The sequence below is a fragment of the Lipophrys pholis genome (genome assembly GCF_963383615.2).
Source record: "Lipophrys pholis genome assembly, chromosome: 2".
In the NCBI taxonomy this organism is placed as follows: domain Eukaryota; kingdom Metazoa; phylum Chordata; class Actinopteri; order Blenniiformes; family Blenniidae; genus Lipophrys; species Lipophrys pholis.
In genome coordinates, this window is record NC_137636.1 from 11736732 (window position 1) to 11752803 (window position 16072).

At 40.6% G+C, this 16072-nt stretch overlaps 1 protein-coding gene across 2 annotated transcripts in view; it reads left to right on the forward strand.

Moving 5' to 3' along the window:
- Positions 1 to 16072, forward strand: part of lgr4 (leucine-rich repeat containing G protein-coupled receptor 4) — a 39594-nt gene that overhangs the window by 6748 nt on the left and 16774 nt on the right. For both annotated transcript variants that reach the window (XM_080492657.1, XM_080492658.1), the window contains exons 2-4: positions 3637 to 3708; positions 12266 to 12337; positions 13278 to 13349. In XM_080492657.1, coding sequence (XP_080348783.1) covers positions 3637 to 3708; positions 12266 to 12337; positions 13278 to 13349 — 216 coding nt within the window. The remainder of the gene's footprint in view (positions 1 to 3636; positions 3709 to 12265; positions 12338 to 13277; positions 13350 to 16072) is intronic.

A 16072-nucleotide genomic window follows, 5' to 3' on the forward strand; every position in this document is an offset into this window, starting at 1 on the left:
TCCTTATATTAAAGACTCAGTTATAACATATTTGACCTCTCAAATGCTTTTACTGTTTTGTCACGACTGCCCATTCAGTGAAGGCAGCATAGCCACAGCTGTCAGCGTACACTAGATCTATTCATCTGCCGCACTGCTTTGCACTCTGATGCACACGTGAAGTAAAAAGTTGCTTAATAGTGCAAATAGACACGTCTGTTTTTATCAGGCAAACAAATCACAAATGCATCTGAAATGTGTCTTATTATTGACAGAGTACATAATGTGTCGTTAGGAAAGTAGGCCGCGTATCAACAGGCTGCCATGGTCATTTGATTTTAAACGCTTTAGGGATTTTAACATCTGCTGCCTTTCTTCGATTTGACACAATCGATGTCTGAAACTGAAACTTGTAAATAAATGGTTTCTTGATATATTAACTAACTCTCATCGATGTCATCTGATATTTCCAGTAAAAGATGTCGCTGCTGTATATTGGATTATATAGAAGACTAGTTAACACATTATTAGGCTGGACAGTTTAACCACCGTCGGTGTGTAAGGTGAAGTACATGTATCCATGGTAACAGGTGTTGTGCTAATGCTGTGTTTACAATGTTATCAATGCAAGTCTCTAATGGAATAATTGTGAAATTGATAGTTCAGTGTTCTCATTGATTCCAACACTGAGCAGCAGCCGCTCTGGAACAGTTTGGTCACTGTCTCTCTGACCACTTGAGAAAAACCCCTCGATGTAAATTTAAGCTGACGATAAGTACCATGCTTCAGCTATCTCCAAAGTTTGACAAACCCTCAGACATGTTAGAGGCAGACTCGTGTTTTAGTGGGCTTTTTTGTTATGATTTTAAATGTATGTTTTATATTGTCCTCATTTCTCACTGTTTTAATCATACTGACTCACATATTAATGTGTGTAGACAGAAAGGTTTTTATGTTCATAGTTATGTCTGGTTTCCACAAAGTATTTCACCTTGCATTACAACTGAAATGTCCTATTTTACTTTTACCAGACCCCAGGAACAAGTTTTTTTTTTCCAGGAGTGAGTTGATATTTGGCCTCGCTCCCATGCAGGCCTGATTTGTGATGAGCTGCGCTGATTGTTGTCCTTCCGGTGAAACCTCCCACAGGAACCAATGACCTTTCCAGTTGTGTTAAAGCAGTTCTTGGCATCTTGGTTTATGACCCCAATCAGATTCCTTTCCTGGCTCCTCGTTTGCTCTCGGAAATTATCTGGATGACTGATGTCCAAATTATGAATCTTTTCGTGCTCTCGCAAATAATTTGCACAGTTTCCCCATGAAGAGAGATTAACCAGGTGTATAAAGTGGCTATGTAAGTCCTACATGCATTTCTTATCAAGCATGATGATTTGATGATAATAAAGCACATTATAGGACTCATTAGGATTAATGTATGTGTTCTGTGTTTGTTGGACAACTGTCATTTGTGAAACTCGGTGTAGCAGTCCTGGACAAAGGTCATGACTATCGAGCTGTCTTGAGAATGTGTCAGCAAGGAGGTGCAGTTTATGACCTGCATTTATTTCACATGCTTTGTTCAGTGCAGCAGTTGTACTAAATAAAATAAAATGATGCATTAATGGCATTCATTGCCTTGTAAAGGACCAGCAGTCTGTTTTATTCAGGTTTTCGGATAACCATGAACACTTTTGCAGGCTAAAAGGTTAGTGCTCATGCAAATACAGTTACAAAGTTAGACTCTGTTTTTAAAATCTTTCTGAACAGATTTAAATCCTAATTTTAACAGACATTCTATTGTGACTTTGACAGTTTGTTCACTGCAGCAGACACATTTTCCTCTCCTCGAAGCACGCCTCATACCTTTCCTCAGATTATCTGTCTGCTCTCTGCTCAAAAAGAAGCCAAATGGCACATGGGATAGGAATTTACTGATACCTGTTTGTAGAAGCGTTTAGGCTTGTCACTATTTATCACAGCTGCATTTTTAGTGTCTTCTCCCATCTCTCTTAGCAAGGACAGGCCAGGACCTTGATGAGTACAGCAGTCGGACACAGAGGGAGGGAGGAAGTGTGATGGAGTCATGCAGGCCTCCCGTACTCCCGAGGCCTGCATGTGGTTTTAGACCAGTCAACAGTCTGGGGAAGAGTTGGTCAAACGGTATAAAATGTGGTTAGGGAATGTATCCATCTGACCACCAGCGGTGGCGGATGTGCAGTCATGGTTGCAGAACACCAGAGATGTTGTCAGGGTGGAGAAAAGAAGAAAACAGAAGGATGTTGATGGAAGTGTTGTTGTAGCTGCTCAGTCTATATAGTAATTGGATAAGCAGGTAAGTGGAGATGGGACATCGGTCGCTGGGATGATGAGGGTTCTGTGAGGGCCCACCTTTTAAGGTGTGTGTGTGTGTGTGTGTGTGTGTGTGTGTGTGTGTGTGTGTGTGTGTGTGTGTGTGTGTGTGTGTGTGTGTGTGTGTGTGTGTGTGTGTGTGTGTGTGTGTGTGTGTGTGTGTGTGTGTGTGTGTGTGTGTGTGTGTGTGTGTGTGTGTGTGTGTGTGTGTGTGTGTGTGTGTGTGTGTGTGTGTGTGTGTGTGTGTGTGTGTGTGTGTGTATTTGGGTCTGCGGAGGAAGGGCAATATGATCCTTGCAGGATTCAGGGGCCCACACACAAGGTCCAGGAGAGATCTGGCAGTGAAATTCAAGATGGCCAGTTGGAGAGTGAAAGAGGAGGGAGGGGTGTAGTGGGGGTGCTTTATTTGTGGATGTTTTATCAATCTTGATTGTGCCATCTCTTTGCATTTGGCTTCTACGGGCATTTTTCTTTGAAGCAAGTTAGTGAGTTCCTCATCAAGATTAGGCTGCCAGAGCACTGTTTTCTTTCGCTGCAGAAGTCTCCTCAGTGCACTTTAGACAGCGTGTTTGTTCCCTTTTTTTTAAAGTGGCAGACCCCCATTTGTCAAAGTCTGAAAACAGACAGGCTCTCCTTACAGCAGCAAACATACACCTTTTCAGGTTTTTCCCCCCTAATATTCTTTATGAGGCCGTGAACACACAGACTTGCATTAGATGGGGTGAGGAAGCAAATCAAGTCCTGTGCACATATTTTTCATGCCGCTACATGCCTATCTTTACTTGTTGATTTGAAAAATGAATATCCCCGCGGGTAAAGAGAAGGGCTTTTTTAAGGCTTTTTTTGTTGAGGTTACACTCATGCAGGCACAGTCAAACGCGTACAGCTGCCATATGACACGGGTAATCTGACAACCCTATTGTATTCATACATATCTTAACTGCAAACATTTCAACATGGTAATATGCATGTTTGCTCTGGTTTAATAAACAAATGCCCCACGGATATCATTTGATAAATTCTGCAAAGTTCATTTTCTCACACAACATCATGGTTGTCAAGTGAAACTTTTGAAACCTTTTGCAAAACCAGAGAGAACTGGCTTCGTTGTCAAGGCAGGAAGGGAGATATGAAATTTGTACGACATGTTTAAATGCCAAACAAGCACAATGCCAGCAAGGAAGCCATTCATAAACCACCTTTCTCAATAAATTGTTATGCTAGTACAAACTCATCTTTTTATTGCAACTACATTGAATGGATGAAGAAACTGGCACTTTAACCGTGTTTCTGTTTTTGTTTCAACAGTGACCTGAGCATGAACAACATCACTGAACTTCCAGCATATGTATTCAAAAACTTCCCGTATCTGGAGGAACTGTGAGTACTTGCCCCCCCACCACACACCCCTTTTTTTTTCCACCTTATAATGATGTATTTACTCTGTGAGGCGTTGACATGAGGGCTGGTCTTTATGATATGCACCTGGGTATTTCAGTTTGTGCTGTAAAAGCCCACGGTATAGGTACACGGCATGCCCCCTTCTTCTCCACTGAAGAAGGTGAGCGTGGCTTTACATGAGGTAACCAATCGCTCACCAGTCATGAGTCGAACTGGGGCAGTTATAAAAGGTGCAGTAGAGCTCAATTATAAAAGGTGAGATGAGGCGGCATGCATTGAGGCAGCAATCACGTGACATCCTGTATTGATTTTTGCTTTTAAGGGATTATCAGGGTGGCAACAGCAGAGCTACGCTGTGGGGCTTTGTTGAGTGGCATGCATCTAATCTTGGTGGGTGTTATTTCTTTACTCTTTAAATACTCTGCTGTCTGACTCGGTGCTGCTGGGAGTCGGAGATAAAAATCTGTCTACCTGATATCAGGTAACATGCAGCCGAGAGAGAATGCAAAATGACCCTTGAGTGAGCAAACTCCAGCGGCTCCAGCCTCACTTGGCTTTGTAGCCCCCTACCCCCACCCAATTCTTTTTTTCAAGGGTTTTTTTTTTTTTTTTTTTGCATCTTTCAGCTGGTCGAATCGTCACCTCTCCTCCTCCATGCACCACTCCAATCTGCTTTGTTGAAAGGCAATTTACTTTTCATCGTATTGTGCAGAGGAATGCAAGCCAGGAAGGAAAAGGGCAAAACAATGGTTTCTGTGGCAACATGGCTAAAAAAAAACCACCCACTGTCATTTCGACGTCTTTCTCATCTTAAATCGTCAAAACTGAGAGACTCTTGTTTAGGAAGCCTGGTTTTTTTTTTGAAGGCAGGAAGTTTGATTGACATAAACCCTTAGTTCATTTGTGTGTTGGTTTAACCTTTGCTTTTTTTTTTTCTGGGAGCAAATCGGCAGTCCCGTCTCTGAACTTTAGTGGATGACTTTTTCGCTTTAGGGCTGCAGCAGTGTCAGTTAACCGGAGCATGGGCCCCGAGGGCAAAAGCAGGGGGAGAAAAAGCCAAAGGAGAAAAAGATCAGGGGAAGAAAAGAGAGCGGGCCATCTTCATACAGGACAGGAGCAGAGACGAGGGAGGAGTACTCCCTCCTTCTCAGTCACGCAATCTGCTGCACACTCTTTCTTACTTGCCAAAGGCACAACAAAGCTCAGCAGACGTGATGACAGAGGCATTCTCTGTCTCCTTAGCAGTTTCTTTATCTTCTTCAATGAAACCAGTGACGGGCTCTTTATATATCAGCTGGAAAATGTGGCCGTCCAGGCTGATATAATCCATTTTGTTGACTGATTGATTACAAACATCAGTTGTAACTTGTTTAATGTTACTTCAATCATATGTTTCTTCCTTATATGTTTCAGGCACATTCCAACTCTTTCAGTACATCTGTTATAAGTGTGTGTCATTTAATCTATTAGTAAAAAAAAAAAAAAACTATTATATAAAAAAAAAAAAAAATTTTGATTTGAAAAGTTGGAACAATAGCAACTTTTTTTTATAAAAATCCAAACAAACATAACGGATAACAACAACAAAAAAATGATGGCCTGACATATCCGAAAAGGAGTAGGAAATGACGAGGCTTATTTTCTCCTCCCCCTTCTCCACCTCAACCATCAGTTATTCATACCTCTGCAGTTTTTTATGTACACATTAACCACAAACTCTATTGTTTCATTTTTCCAAGAATTTTTTTTCTTTAATAGAAAGAAATAATAAATCATCCTGACACCCGTGTCTACAGCCTGCCCTCCTCCCTGTACTTTGTGAACACCATTTCTTTGTACCGTTTTTTGAACTGGGTCATGCTTGGACGCTGCCTAAGCTCCACCTCCAGTCCGTTCCACAATCTCACTCCACATATTGAAAGACAAAATTACTTGTGTTGTGCGAAACCAACCATGTTTTAACTTTAGATCTCCTCTCCACATTTAACCCTCAACCTGCTAAAAAAATAAGTTTTGAATAGTTGTAGGAAGTTGGTTGTTTATCGCTTTATACATTATTTTTGTTGTTCGAAATGTACCAGGTCAATTCCTTTTTGTATTTTTCATTTGATTTAGTGGATTTGTATCATCTCTATACCCAGTTTTATGAAATTATCCTCATTGCTCGTTTTGTGAATATTGATAGTGGCTGTAGTGAAACTTTAAATGCATTACCCCCTGACCTCTGCACAGTGATTTAGATATTGTAACACCAGTCAACAGTATAAAATGTGGAGTGATTTGTGGTCCAGGATGTGTTTTACTTTATTGAGCACTGAAATATTTCTTGATGTTTTATGCGTTATTTCCAATTTATTTTATCATCAATTATAACACCAAGAAACTTACTTTCATGTACTCTCTCGATTTCCACACCATCTACCTTTAATATGTATCTCTTTCACCGTTGCCAAATACCATGAATTTGGTTATATTTAAGTTTAATGATTTTAATTGAGGTAAAATCACTTTTTTAGTTTGCACATTTCACCACTGATTGTTTTGAGTAGCGTCTGTAAATCACCCCCCAAACAGAAGATACTTGTGTCATCTGCTAATAGAACTAGTTTTATTACTTTTGATATATTAGTAATGTCATTTATATAGCGCAAAAATAGTTTTGGACTCGATACTGATCCCTGGGGAACCCCACAAGCAATGTCCAAGCATGATGATGAATACTGTCCCAGCTTCACAAATTGTGTCCTGCCCATTAAGTAACTTTTCACCCAGTGAAATCCTCTGATCCCATACCGTTCTGACTTGGTGATTAATATGTCACGGTTTATTGTGTCAAAAGCTTTTTTTGAACTAGAGCATTTGTAATTTCCTCAATCGATTCTGTTAATGCCAGTGATGCTGAACTGTTTGGCCTGAATCCGTATTGACCGTCAGAAAGTATGTTTCTTATGTTTGGAAATTCACCGGTTTGAAATGATAAATTACAGATGTATGTTAGTGGCTCTGAAATCCCCTCAATGATCTTTTTCTTCTTTTTTTTTTAAACAGTTTTTCATGTCTATTCCATTATGATCAGCAGACGTGTTGTATATAGATTTATTTACAATATCTATTGTTACTTTTTCCTGTACTGCTGTAAGGAGCATTGAGCTGGGGTTCCTCTCTATAATATGATCACTCCTCTCTTCAGTGATTGCTTCTGCTAGTTTTGCTACAATATTTCCAAAGAAGTTGTTAAAACCATTAATTTCTTCCATCTTATCCATTTTTGTTTCACTAGTAATAAAGTGATGAGGATAACTTTGTTGTCTAGAATCATTTTTGATAAGATGATTTAATGTGTCTTATTCTTAAAGAATTTTCTAGTCATCGTCTGCTTCTTTAGTTGTTTGATGAAATCTCTGTGTAGTGTATTCTTCTTTTTAAAAAAATTATTTCACTATCAGCAATGATGTATCCACATAATTGACTTCAAAATATGACTGCTGGTCTTAAAATCTGTGAATGGTTTAAGCATTAAATGCACTTTATATCCTCCATCATGTGGTGAACTGTCCTGACCTTATAGGTTGTCTGGGATGGGAAAAAAAAAAAAAAACCTGCCTTCTGTATCCAGAGTCGGAACAAAACATGCAGAACCCACTTTCAGTTTCAGGATTCAGACCAGGATTTTCTGACAGCATAGGGGTGGGACCACTGCAAGTTAGGCCAGGTGTTAGGGGGCCGCCCACGGGGGTGAAGCCCTCTGGAAACTTTGAGGTTTTAGGCTATTAGGAAGACTTATTTGGCAACCTGGTGGACTATAATCAGTGGCAGATATTTAACCTTCTTCACTGAGTTGATGTAAATTAGCAGGTCCTTGACATCACGCCACACTCTTATACCTCCTTGTCTTGGAGGTTGATGAGCAATGCAGATACTGCACAGCATTCCTTTAATAAAAACCTTATGTAAAAGTGAAAAACAGAATTGACAAATCTTAAACTATCTCATATAAACTATCAAGCCAATTGAGTAAAGCCACAAAATTAAATCTGTCCAATCCGTCAGTTGATTTCGCCTGGATGTACGCTGGGATGCAGCGCGTGCGTTTGTTGTCATTGACATGTTTTGAAACCGCGTGGCAGCAAAGGGTGCAGGTGAATCGGTCTTTAACACCGTACGCACGCGCAAAGGGCCCCCATAAAACTGCGTACGTAACCGGCAGTACCCTGAAAGACAGCCAGCTAAACGGCCATAATCACAGCGTCAGCTTCACAAGTGTGACAGCGTAGCGGCCCGTTGTGCTGAAATGTGCTGGCGAGAGCACCGAGTTTGCCTGCGCCAAATGTTTGGAACACACGAGTGTCCAATCCTGGTCCTACAAGGCCCCTGTCCTGCATATTTGGGGTCCCTTCCTGCTGCAACACGCTTCTTATTAAACTTTTGTAGGAGCTTGTTGAATAGATTCATGTGTTTCGAAGCAGAGCGGCATTTAAAACAGGACAGAGGTTTGCTCGGGCCAAGGTTGGACCCCACTGACTTGGTGTCAAACCAAGATTTGATGCCTCATTTATGTTTCCGTCCTTCTTGTCTGTAAACATGACGGTCCTCATGTCGTCATGCTCAGTAGTCAAACAAGCAAAGGGCTCCGCCAGTTGGTGCCGTGTTTGGATCAGAGCTGAGTGTCAATGTGAAGTGTAATAACTGCAGTTGTACACCCTGATCGGCACTAATCGGTGTGAAACCAGCTTTCTCCCCTTTTTGCTCCTATTCTCTATTCAATTTGAATGGTTGAGAACGCTTTAAATTGTTAAGTTGCCAAAAATGTCTTTACAGATAAACTTGCCTCCTCTTGTGTCTCGTGTAAATCTATATGTTAGGATATATCACCTTCCTTCTAACTTAAAAATGTTTGAATGTGGAAGTAAGTGCATGACATCTTTGTCAGCATTTAAGCTCATCTGATTATGTTGTGTTACGCTCACTCAAGTATTTGGGACTTATGGAAAGGATCATGGACTGACTCGTACGTTTTTCTTCTCAGCAGTATAATGATTGTAATGAGGAATAATTATTATTATGGAGTCATGAAGTAGGAGGACTGGGTTTCAAATGCTCATTTTGGTGGGTTTTTTTTATGTAATATAATTGTCAAGTTTTCTGTCAACAGTGATGTTTTGTGTTGCGTAACTGTTTAATTTCTGTGTAATTTACTCTCTGAGAGATAAAACTTTGTTGCTATGAAGCAGAATCCTTTCAGAGTCAAGGCAACCTAAAAACTCCACTGGCGCGGATGATTTTACAGATAATGAACCCAGATTTAAGTTATTTACATATTTGTTAGAAAACTGTATTCACGATAAATAACTTAACTTCACCATCTTTTCCCTTTTAAACGTCTTAATGACAAATACATTTGTTCAACTTCAAAACCTAATTCACAAACAAGAGAGACCCACTTTGGTATCCAAATAATTGCTGAGCTTCAGTTTTAAGACCAGCAACGTGACAGTAACTTGTATTTCAGGTAACAGGCGTCTGAAAATGCTCCTTCCCCATTGTAACTCTGTTATTAGCTCGTGCACAATTATCACAAATTGTTGTGAACAAATTAATTGCCAACTTGCACGTAGAAAATATAGTCACAGGCTTATTGAGGCTACCTGTAGCAACAGCGATAACCAAAAGGTGTGTGTCCCTCATGTGGGAGCTTGTTGTGGCGGGTACTACTTCTTTTTATGACGTATCCACACATGTTTCCTAAAATAGATAATTGAATTGTTTAAATTTAATAGGCTTTTTTCATTTTAATTGTAAGACGACTGTGGTAATTTCACTGCTGTCATGTCACAGTTTTTTTTTTTTTATATATTTTAATTATTTTAATTAAGTTTTTCACTTTGTAGGTTTGTGGTTGACAGAAGCAGACCTGTGGGAGGGGTGTTGCACAAGGAGAGGATTTAGTCTTTCCTCATTGAGAATCATGAAAGCCCTGGAGCAATATGTACTGAATTTGCAGAAAAAGGCAGGAGAAGGTGAAGCTCTTGGTGTTGTGAAACCTAACAGATAGCTGGATGATTTGTCAAACTGTGTCTGCATGTGGTTATTAGACTTGTGAGAGTCGCCAGGTTCTCACGTAGATAGACTGAAATAGTCACATCCATAGTTATCTGAGGGGGAAAAAAAAAAAAGAGAGAGCCCTAACAGCTTCTGCCCAGAGTGGTGTTGGCTTGAATTTGTAGGCATCCATATGCATGTGACAACCTGTACTGCAAGTGCATATTATGGTCTGTATTAATCACCAGGTTAAATGTGGGAATGCATTCGTCAGACAAGTTAACACATCCAGTATGTCGACATTCAAAGTTGACTTGGCCTTTGCTTTTGGAGAAATCCTCTGAGGAATCCCTTTATGTGAAGACCTCGACCCATTAAAGCAGATCTGTGACATGCCAGGAAATACAGACAGCATTGGAGAGATGCAGAATAGGCAATTGTTTATTTGGTATTAAGTTCTAGTTGGTAATTGGTCTTTTGGGATGTAGGTTGGGACCACGGGCCTGTACCACTCAATGCACATGTTAACAGGGCCTAAATGATCTTGGTTTCACCGACGTGGACTCGTGGCTGGCCCTACTTCCCCCACAGAATTCTCCATTAAATAACTTGCTCTTTTATTCAGTGAAATTTATGACCAACTAACAAAAGACCTGTTTCAAGTCCTCATAACAGACATGTGGTCCTCACACACAGTCGGCCTTGATTCTCGGGCTCGCACCCAGCAGCTCTTGTTGCAGGGAATTCAGCCTGGCCTGACTCACGTTGCAGGGTGATAAATCTGTTGCTAATCTCTCAGGCCAGATAGTATACTTGGTCTCTGTGTCCCAGTCAGTCTGTCCCCTGCTTATTTACACCCCTGTTTCCTATATACTTCCTGTTCCCAACAGGAAAGGGAGGGGTCCCCACAGCCTCCAGTAATTCATGCAGCTGATGCAGCTGTCTTATGATAAATGTTACAACATTTTATATAACTGCTTGTATTCTGTGAATTATCCCTCGCTCTCTAAGGGGATCACTGAAGAGTAATGGTTGCGGGGCTCAGAAAGGGCTCTAAGAAGGGGGTATCCAGGAACAGCTCTAATCTCTTATGGGTGACGGACGAAGTGACAACAGGCCATGGCACAGTCGCGTCTTTGACACCCCAGGCCTCGTGCTCCGCTCCAGAGCTGGAACCTTATACACCGAAAGGCTTCCTGTAAAGATGTGCACTCCCCCCGCTAAAAGTACTGCTTTATTCAGAAATAAAATTGTGTTTCAATATTTTATTTCTTTGCTGAAATGTCTCTTGTGTCTTTTAACCTGGCAAGCTCACATAACTCCAATTTTAGTTTCCCTCTGTTGGTTCCCCGTGTATTTTATAGTTGACGTTAAGGTGTTACTGACTACTTTTAAAGCTTGCCGGAGTTTTGCCCTGTTATATATTTCACAAATACTGAGAGTCTGCTTTTAGCGTTTGTACGCCCTCAGATCCTCGGGTGTCTCCCCTCAGGTTGTTCTGGAGACGAGACAGAAATCTAAAGGTGACCAAGTTTATCGACTCATCAAGGCCTTTTGGCTGTGAAACGACCTGCCTGAGGAGATCAGGCTCCAACTATTTCAATTCCTCCTTAAAACACACTTCAACGTATCGTCTTTTTGTGACACTATGATGTAGCTCTACCCATCATTTCTGCCCTGTAGCGTTCACTCTTTCAAAAGTGAGCGAAGTGATGCATTTGGGGAAACGCTGTAAGCAGTTAAGTTGGAGTTTCCTCTCCTTTGTCTTCACTTTCCTGCAACCAATGAAAACTTTAATCTGGAGTACATCCCCCACAAACCCGCTGGATTATTGGCGTCCCATTTTTTTTTAATAAACTCGAAGTTTCAGGTAGTTTAAATGATGGCTCTCGCGCTCATCCTCTCAGCTTTACGGTTTTGTCTGCTCGTGGTACAGCTTTGTCAGGGTTCGGTTAAAAGGTTTTAGGTTTTTTTTCTTTTTCTTTCTTTTTTTTTTCCTGTTTCTTTTCCGTCTTTCCATGTGACACCCACACACCCCGGACAGGTTGCCAGTTCATCACAAAGTAAACATGGAGAAACTGACACACACTGTGCATGTTGTTGGACTACCGAAGGATTCCAGAGTTTGCGGAGAAAACCCATGGATATATGGGAAGAACATGCAAACTCTGCACTGCCATGAGGCAAGAGTGCTAACCACGACACCACTGTACAGCACGTGGGTTTCTTTTTGCCCCCCCCCATATGCTTTTCTTGGGTACCTTGTGACATGTGACCTGCATTTTGCAATCTGAGAAAAAAAAAAAAATGATTGTGACTCCTGACTGCTTTAATATTCTCTTTCTTTTCCATATCTTGTTCCAAACTTATTTTTGTTGCAATTATGAAAAATTCTAATGTCATTATTAATTAACTATTACTTTTTTCCTTGACTTTATACCTTTTCGTGAAAGCACAATGTCATGAAAATAATTCAGAAATTCTGTTTCTCACCCAGACGACTTGCAGGGAACGACCTGTCATTCATCCACCCTGAAGCCCTGTCTGGACTGCATCAGCTTAAAGTCCTGTAAGCACGCACCCTGTCTGCCAATGTCAACACACGCACACACACGGGCACACACACACACGGGAAAACATGCATGCTCACGGCTGCGACGGTGTGAAATTTTCCACAAGCTGGGGGAGAAAGTAAATATTGCAATTTGTGGTAACATTGTGGTGCTGCCACTTATTACCTCTGGACATCTTCTTCAAATAGTCTTAAAATGCAATTTTCCATCCCTGCCTGTGTGTGTATGAAAACCCTCCTAGAGAGAATTGTGTACAAGCTCTGTTTAAAAGATAAATAAATAAAAAAAATTTGTATGGCCTAAATTAGAGCGGGCAGCTCGCCCTAGTATGCTTGCAGAGACTCAGGCACTCGGGGCAGCACACAAAGAGCTGCCCTGTTTTTCTTGTGCGCCAAGCCAACAGTTCAAAGTCCTGTTTATCTACAGGTGAGGTCTTAGATACAAGGCCGATAACGGATGCATCACAAGTGCTTATCATATCAAGAGATTTATTCTTAGTTGGTTAGTTGTAGCTCAACAAATAAAACGAGGGTAGTTTTCGTGACCCAACAGCAACTTTAAAAAAAAAAGTCTGATTTATGTTCAGGCTTTTACACATGAGCTCCGTTCTAAGTTTTCACGCTGCAACGTTCAGTCGTGAAATTAAACACTTTACACATAAAGACTGCATTTTATTCCCCGGCACCAATTTGTGGAGACTCCACTGACTGTCTGCAGTTGTCTGTATTTGTTCAGGAAACCTCCATGAAGCCAGTGTCTCATTTCGAGGGGGTAATTGTAACCAGCGCGAAGCCACATAAACAATGAGTGCACTTGCTATGAGGACAACCTCAGAAATGTCACTAATATCCGTAGCCTTGAAGTTATCTCTTACATCCATATTATTTAGATTAAAAGTTTGAGTTTAAAATCATAACTTTGTTGTTGTTTTTCCAGAATGCTGCAGAATAATCAACTGAAAACTGTTCCCAGTGCAGCACTCAACAATCTTCACTCTCTCCAGTCTCTGTAAGTTGCACGCACGCACGCACGCACGCACACACATCCTCGGAGGGCCTCTACATTACTGTAATGTCCTTCTTAACCCCAAGTACCGTATTATAAGAGTGACTTAAGCACTTGTATATCAATCAAATATCTGCATCTTGGACCCGACAAGTGTATTGTGCTTCCCTACTTTGGACCCGCAAACAAAGAAATTAAAGGCCACATGTTGAGCCTCGTCCACTCAGAAAGTCTTTGTGTCTCAAGTGGGCCTTCCTGTCCTGCATATAAGCCATTAGGGAAACACTTGCGGAGGTTATAATATTATTTGTCAGGGCCCCCACTGCAGTCAGATGTGATGCTGAACGAATGTAGTTTAAACTGACTGTATTGTCAAGTTCAACATATATTCCTCTACTTCAGAAACAGCAATTGTAAATGTGAAATAATGTTGTGATGAAAAATTCAATTCTTGATTTTTATATTTGTTTCAAAATCTTTTGTACTTCACTTGCCTTGGCCCTTAATAGCATGTAAATGTCTTCACAAAAGCTCTCTGTGACTAATGGTTAACCTACAGGAAGAAACACGGTCATCATGGCTGCTGTCAGACAAATAACTGTTAATTTACTTGTTTTTAGAGTTACATTGTTTGTGTTGGACTGATTTTTGCTACTTTCACTCTTAAAAAGACTTTTCTTCTTCTTATGATTATTCTAATTATAATAATCATTTATTAAGAATTTTTATTTTTGTATTTTTTTATATTTTTTATAGTAGTAGTGCTGAAATACCACTGTTTTAGTTGCTGTGTCACTTTTGGTTTTGAATAAAAAAAATCAAAGCAACTTTCTACACACATTCCTGATTTTTAGATGAAAAATCCCAGTGATTTATGAGATCCCATGACTTTCGTACCACACAGGTGATTATGTATCAGTGTTGAAACGAACCACAATCTGAAAGGAGCAAACTTGCCTAAACATGTTGTCATTAACACACTGTGACAATTTGTACTGATGAGGCAGTGATGAGCATCTGGAAGTTGGAAAAGGTCCCACTTCCAAGTGGGAAAATAGGAATAATTCCCAATAGGAAGTTGGACGGTTTCAGAGAACTTCCATAAGCAATCGCGGGTTTTTTTTTACGATTCCATAATTTTTTCCCTCTGCTAAAAAGGCTATTGTTATTGACAACAACAAAAAAAACCTTGCTTTCTTTGCGTTTCTGAAAACCCGCCAGTTGCCACTTTAAGGGACTGCTTCTTTTTTTTTCCTTCTGAGTTAACCAGCTGAATGAACATCCTCTATAATTTGTGTGTGTGGGGGGGGGTTATATTAACAGCAGAAAACAAAGTGCTGCCTGTACAGCAAATGTACATGAATGTAGTACGACCATAAATTGCACTTTCTGAAGTTTATTTCTTTCCCCTCCAGGTTGATGTATGAGATGAGCTTGTCTGTCTGTTTTCTGAGACAGCGGTAGCGAAGCGGCGCTGCTGTAGGGTGACCATATTCCTTGTTTATTGTCATGTGAACTCTGTAAACTGTGAAATGGTAACTATTCCAGCTCTGAGCTGCGTGATAAGCTTGAAACTGTAACAAGATCTATGTTCAGCAGCACATTGCAAGAGTCATGTTAAAAACCATTCTGATAGCAACAACACTGGCATTTATTCAAGCATATCCTAAAACACAGCATAATGCGGCGTGGTGTAGTTTTGTTCTACTCGCGTGGCTTCTACACCAGGTTATTGGTGGAGTTGTATTTGTGTTGTTTGCTTCAGTAGTGCAAATATTTGCCATTGAAATACCTCTGAACGAGCAAATATGCACAGTCAGCACTATACGTTAGAGGTCTGTTTGTAATGATCTCTGTAAGAAATTAACTGGAAGTTCAGAATAACTCTGAAATTGTTTACTGAAGAGGCTCCGGTCATGTCGGGTTGGTTTTCCCCGTATCACATAGTTTGCTCCTGCTGCAGTATTTTTGCCCAGCAAAGGCAAATGTAGGTCAGCTTTATTTAGCAGATTGCAAATTTCTCTTGTTTCTTATGTTTGTCTGGTCTTTCAGAGGCCTGTGTGTTTCAGCATAGTCCACTCTCGGTCGCCTCACAGCTTCCTTGGCTTCATATTCATCTTTGTTTTACTGTGACTATCGAATGACGGCGTCACTGACACCATAACTTGCGTTTGGCTTCATTAGCTGCGCTACATCCATCACTGTGCCTCTAGAGTCTGACAGGGACTAATGGTGGAGATGGATCCAGCCGCTGAAACGCACTGAACGTTGAACTTTCAGCTTTTGTTGCTTCTCTTTGTCCCTCCCTCTTGTCCTTCATTTCCATCTCTTTTCTTTTTTTTTTGTGTGTGTGTGTCTCTCGTCTTTCTTTTTACCAGATGTCTTCTCCCTGTGAAGGGTTTTAAGGTCTGTAGCAGAAGTCATATGCTGTGGCAGAGTGAGGACTTGAGTTGTATTAAGCCTTGGAGAGCTAAATGTCAATCAAAAGTGTTTTTCTTCCAGCCCAGACACTTGAGGAATTTTGAGGGAGGGTGAGACACTCTGTGAGGGAGGATAGCTGGAGAAAACGACATGGTGATGGTGAAAAGGGCACTTGTGCATTCATATTACTGCTTCAAAACAAACATGTATTTCATTGGTTTTCAGAGGTTAATAACACTGAAATGGTGTTTTTTATTTATATATATATATATATATATATTTTATTATGAAGCACCTTTCACAGA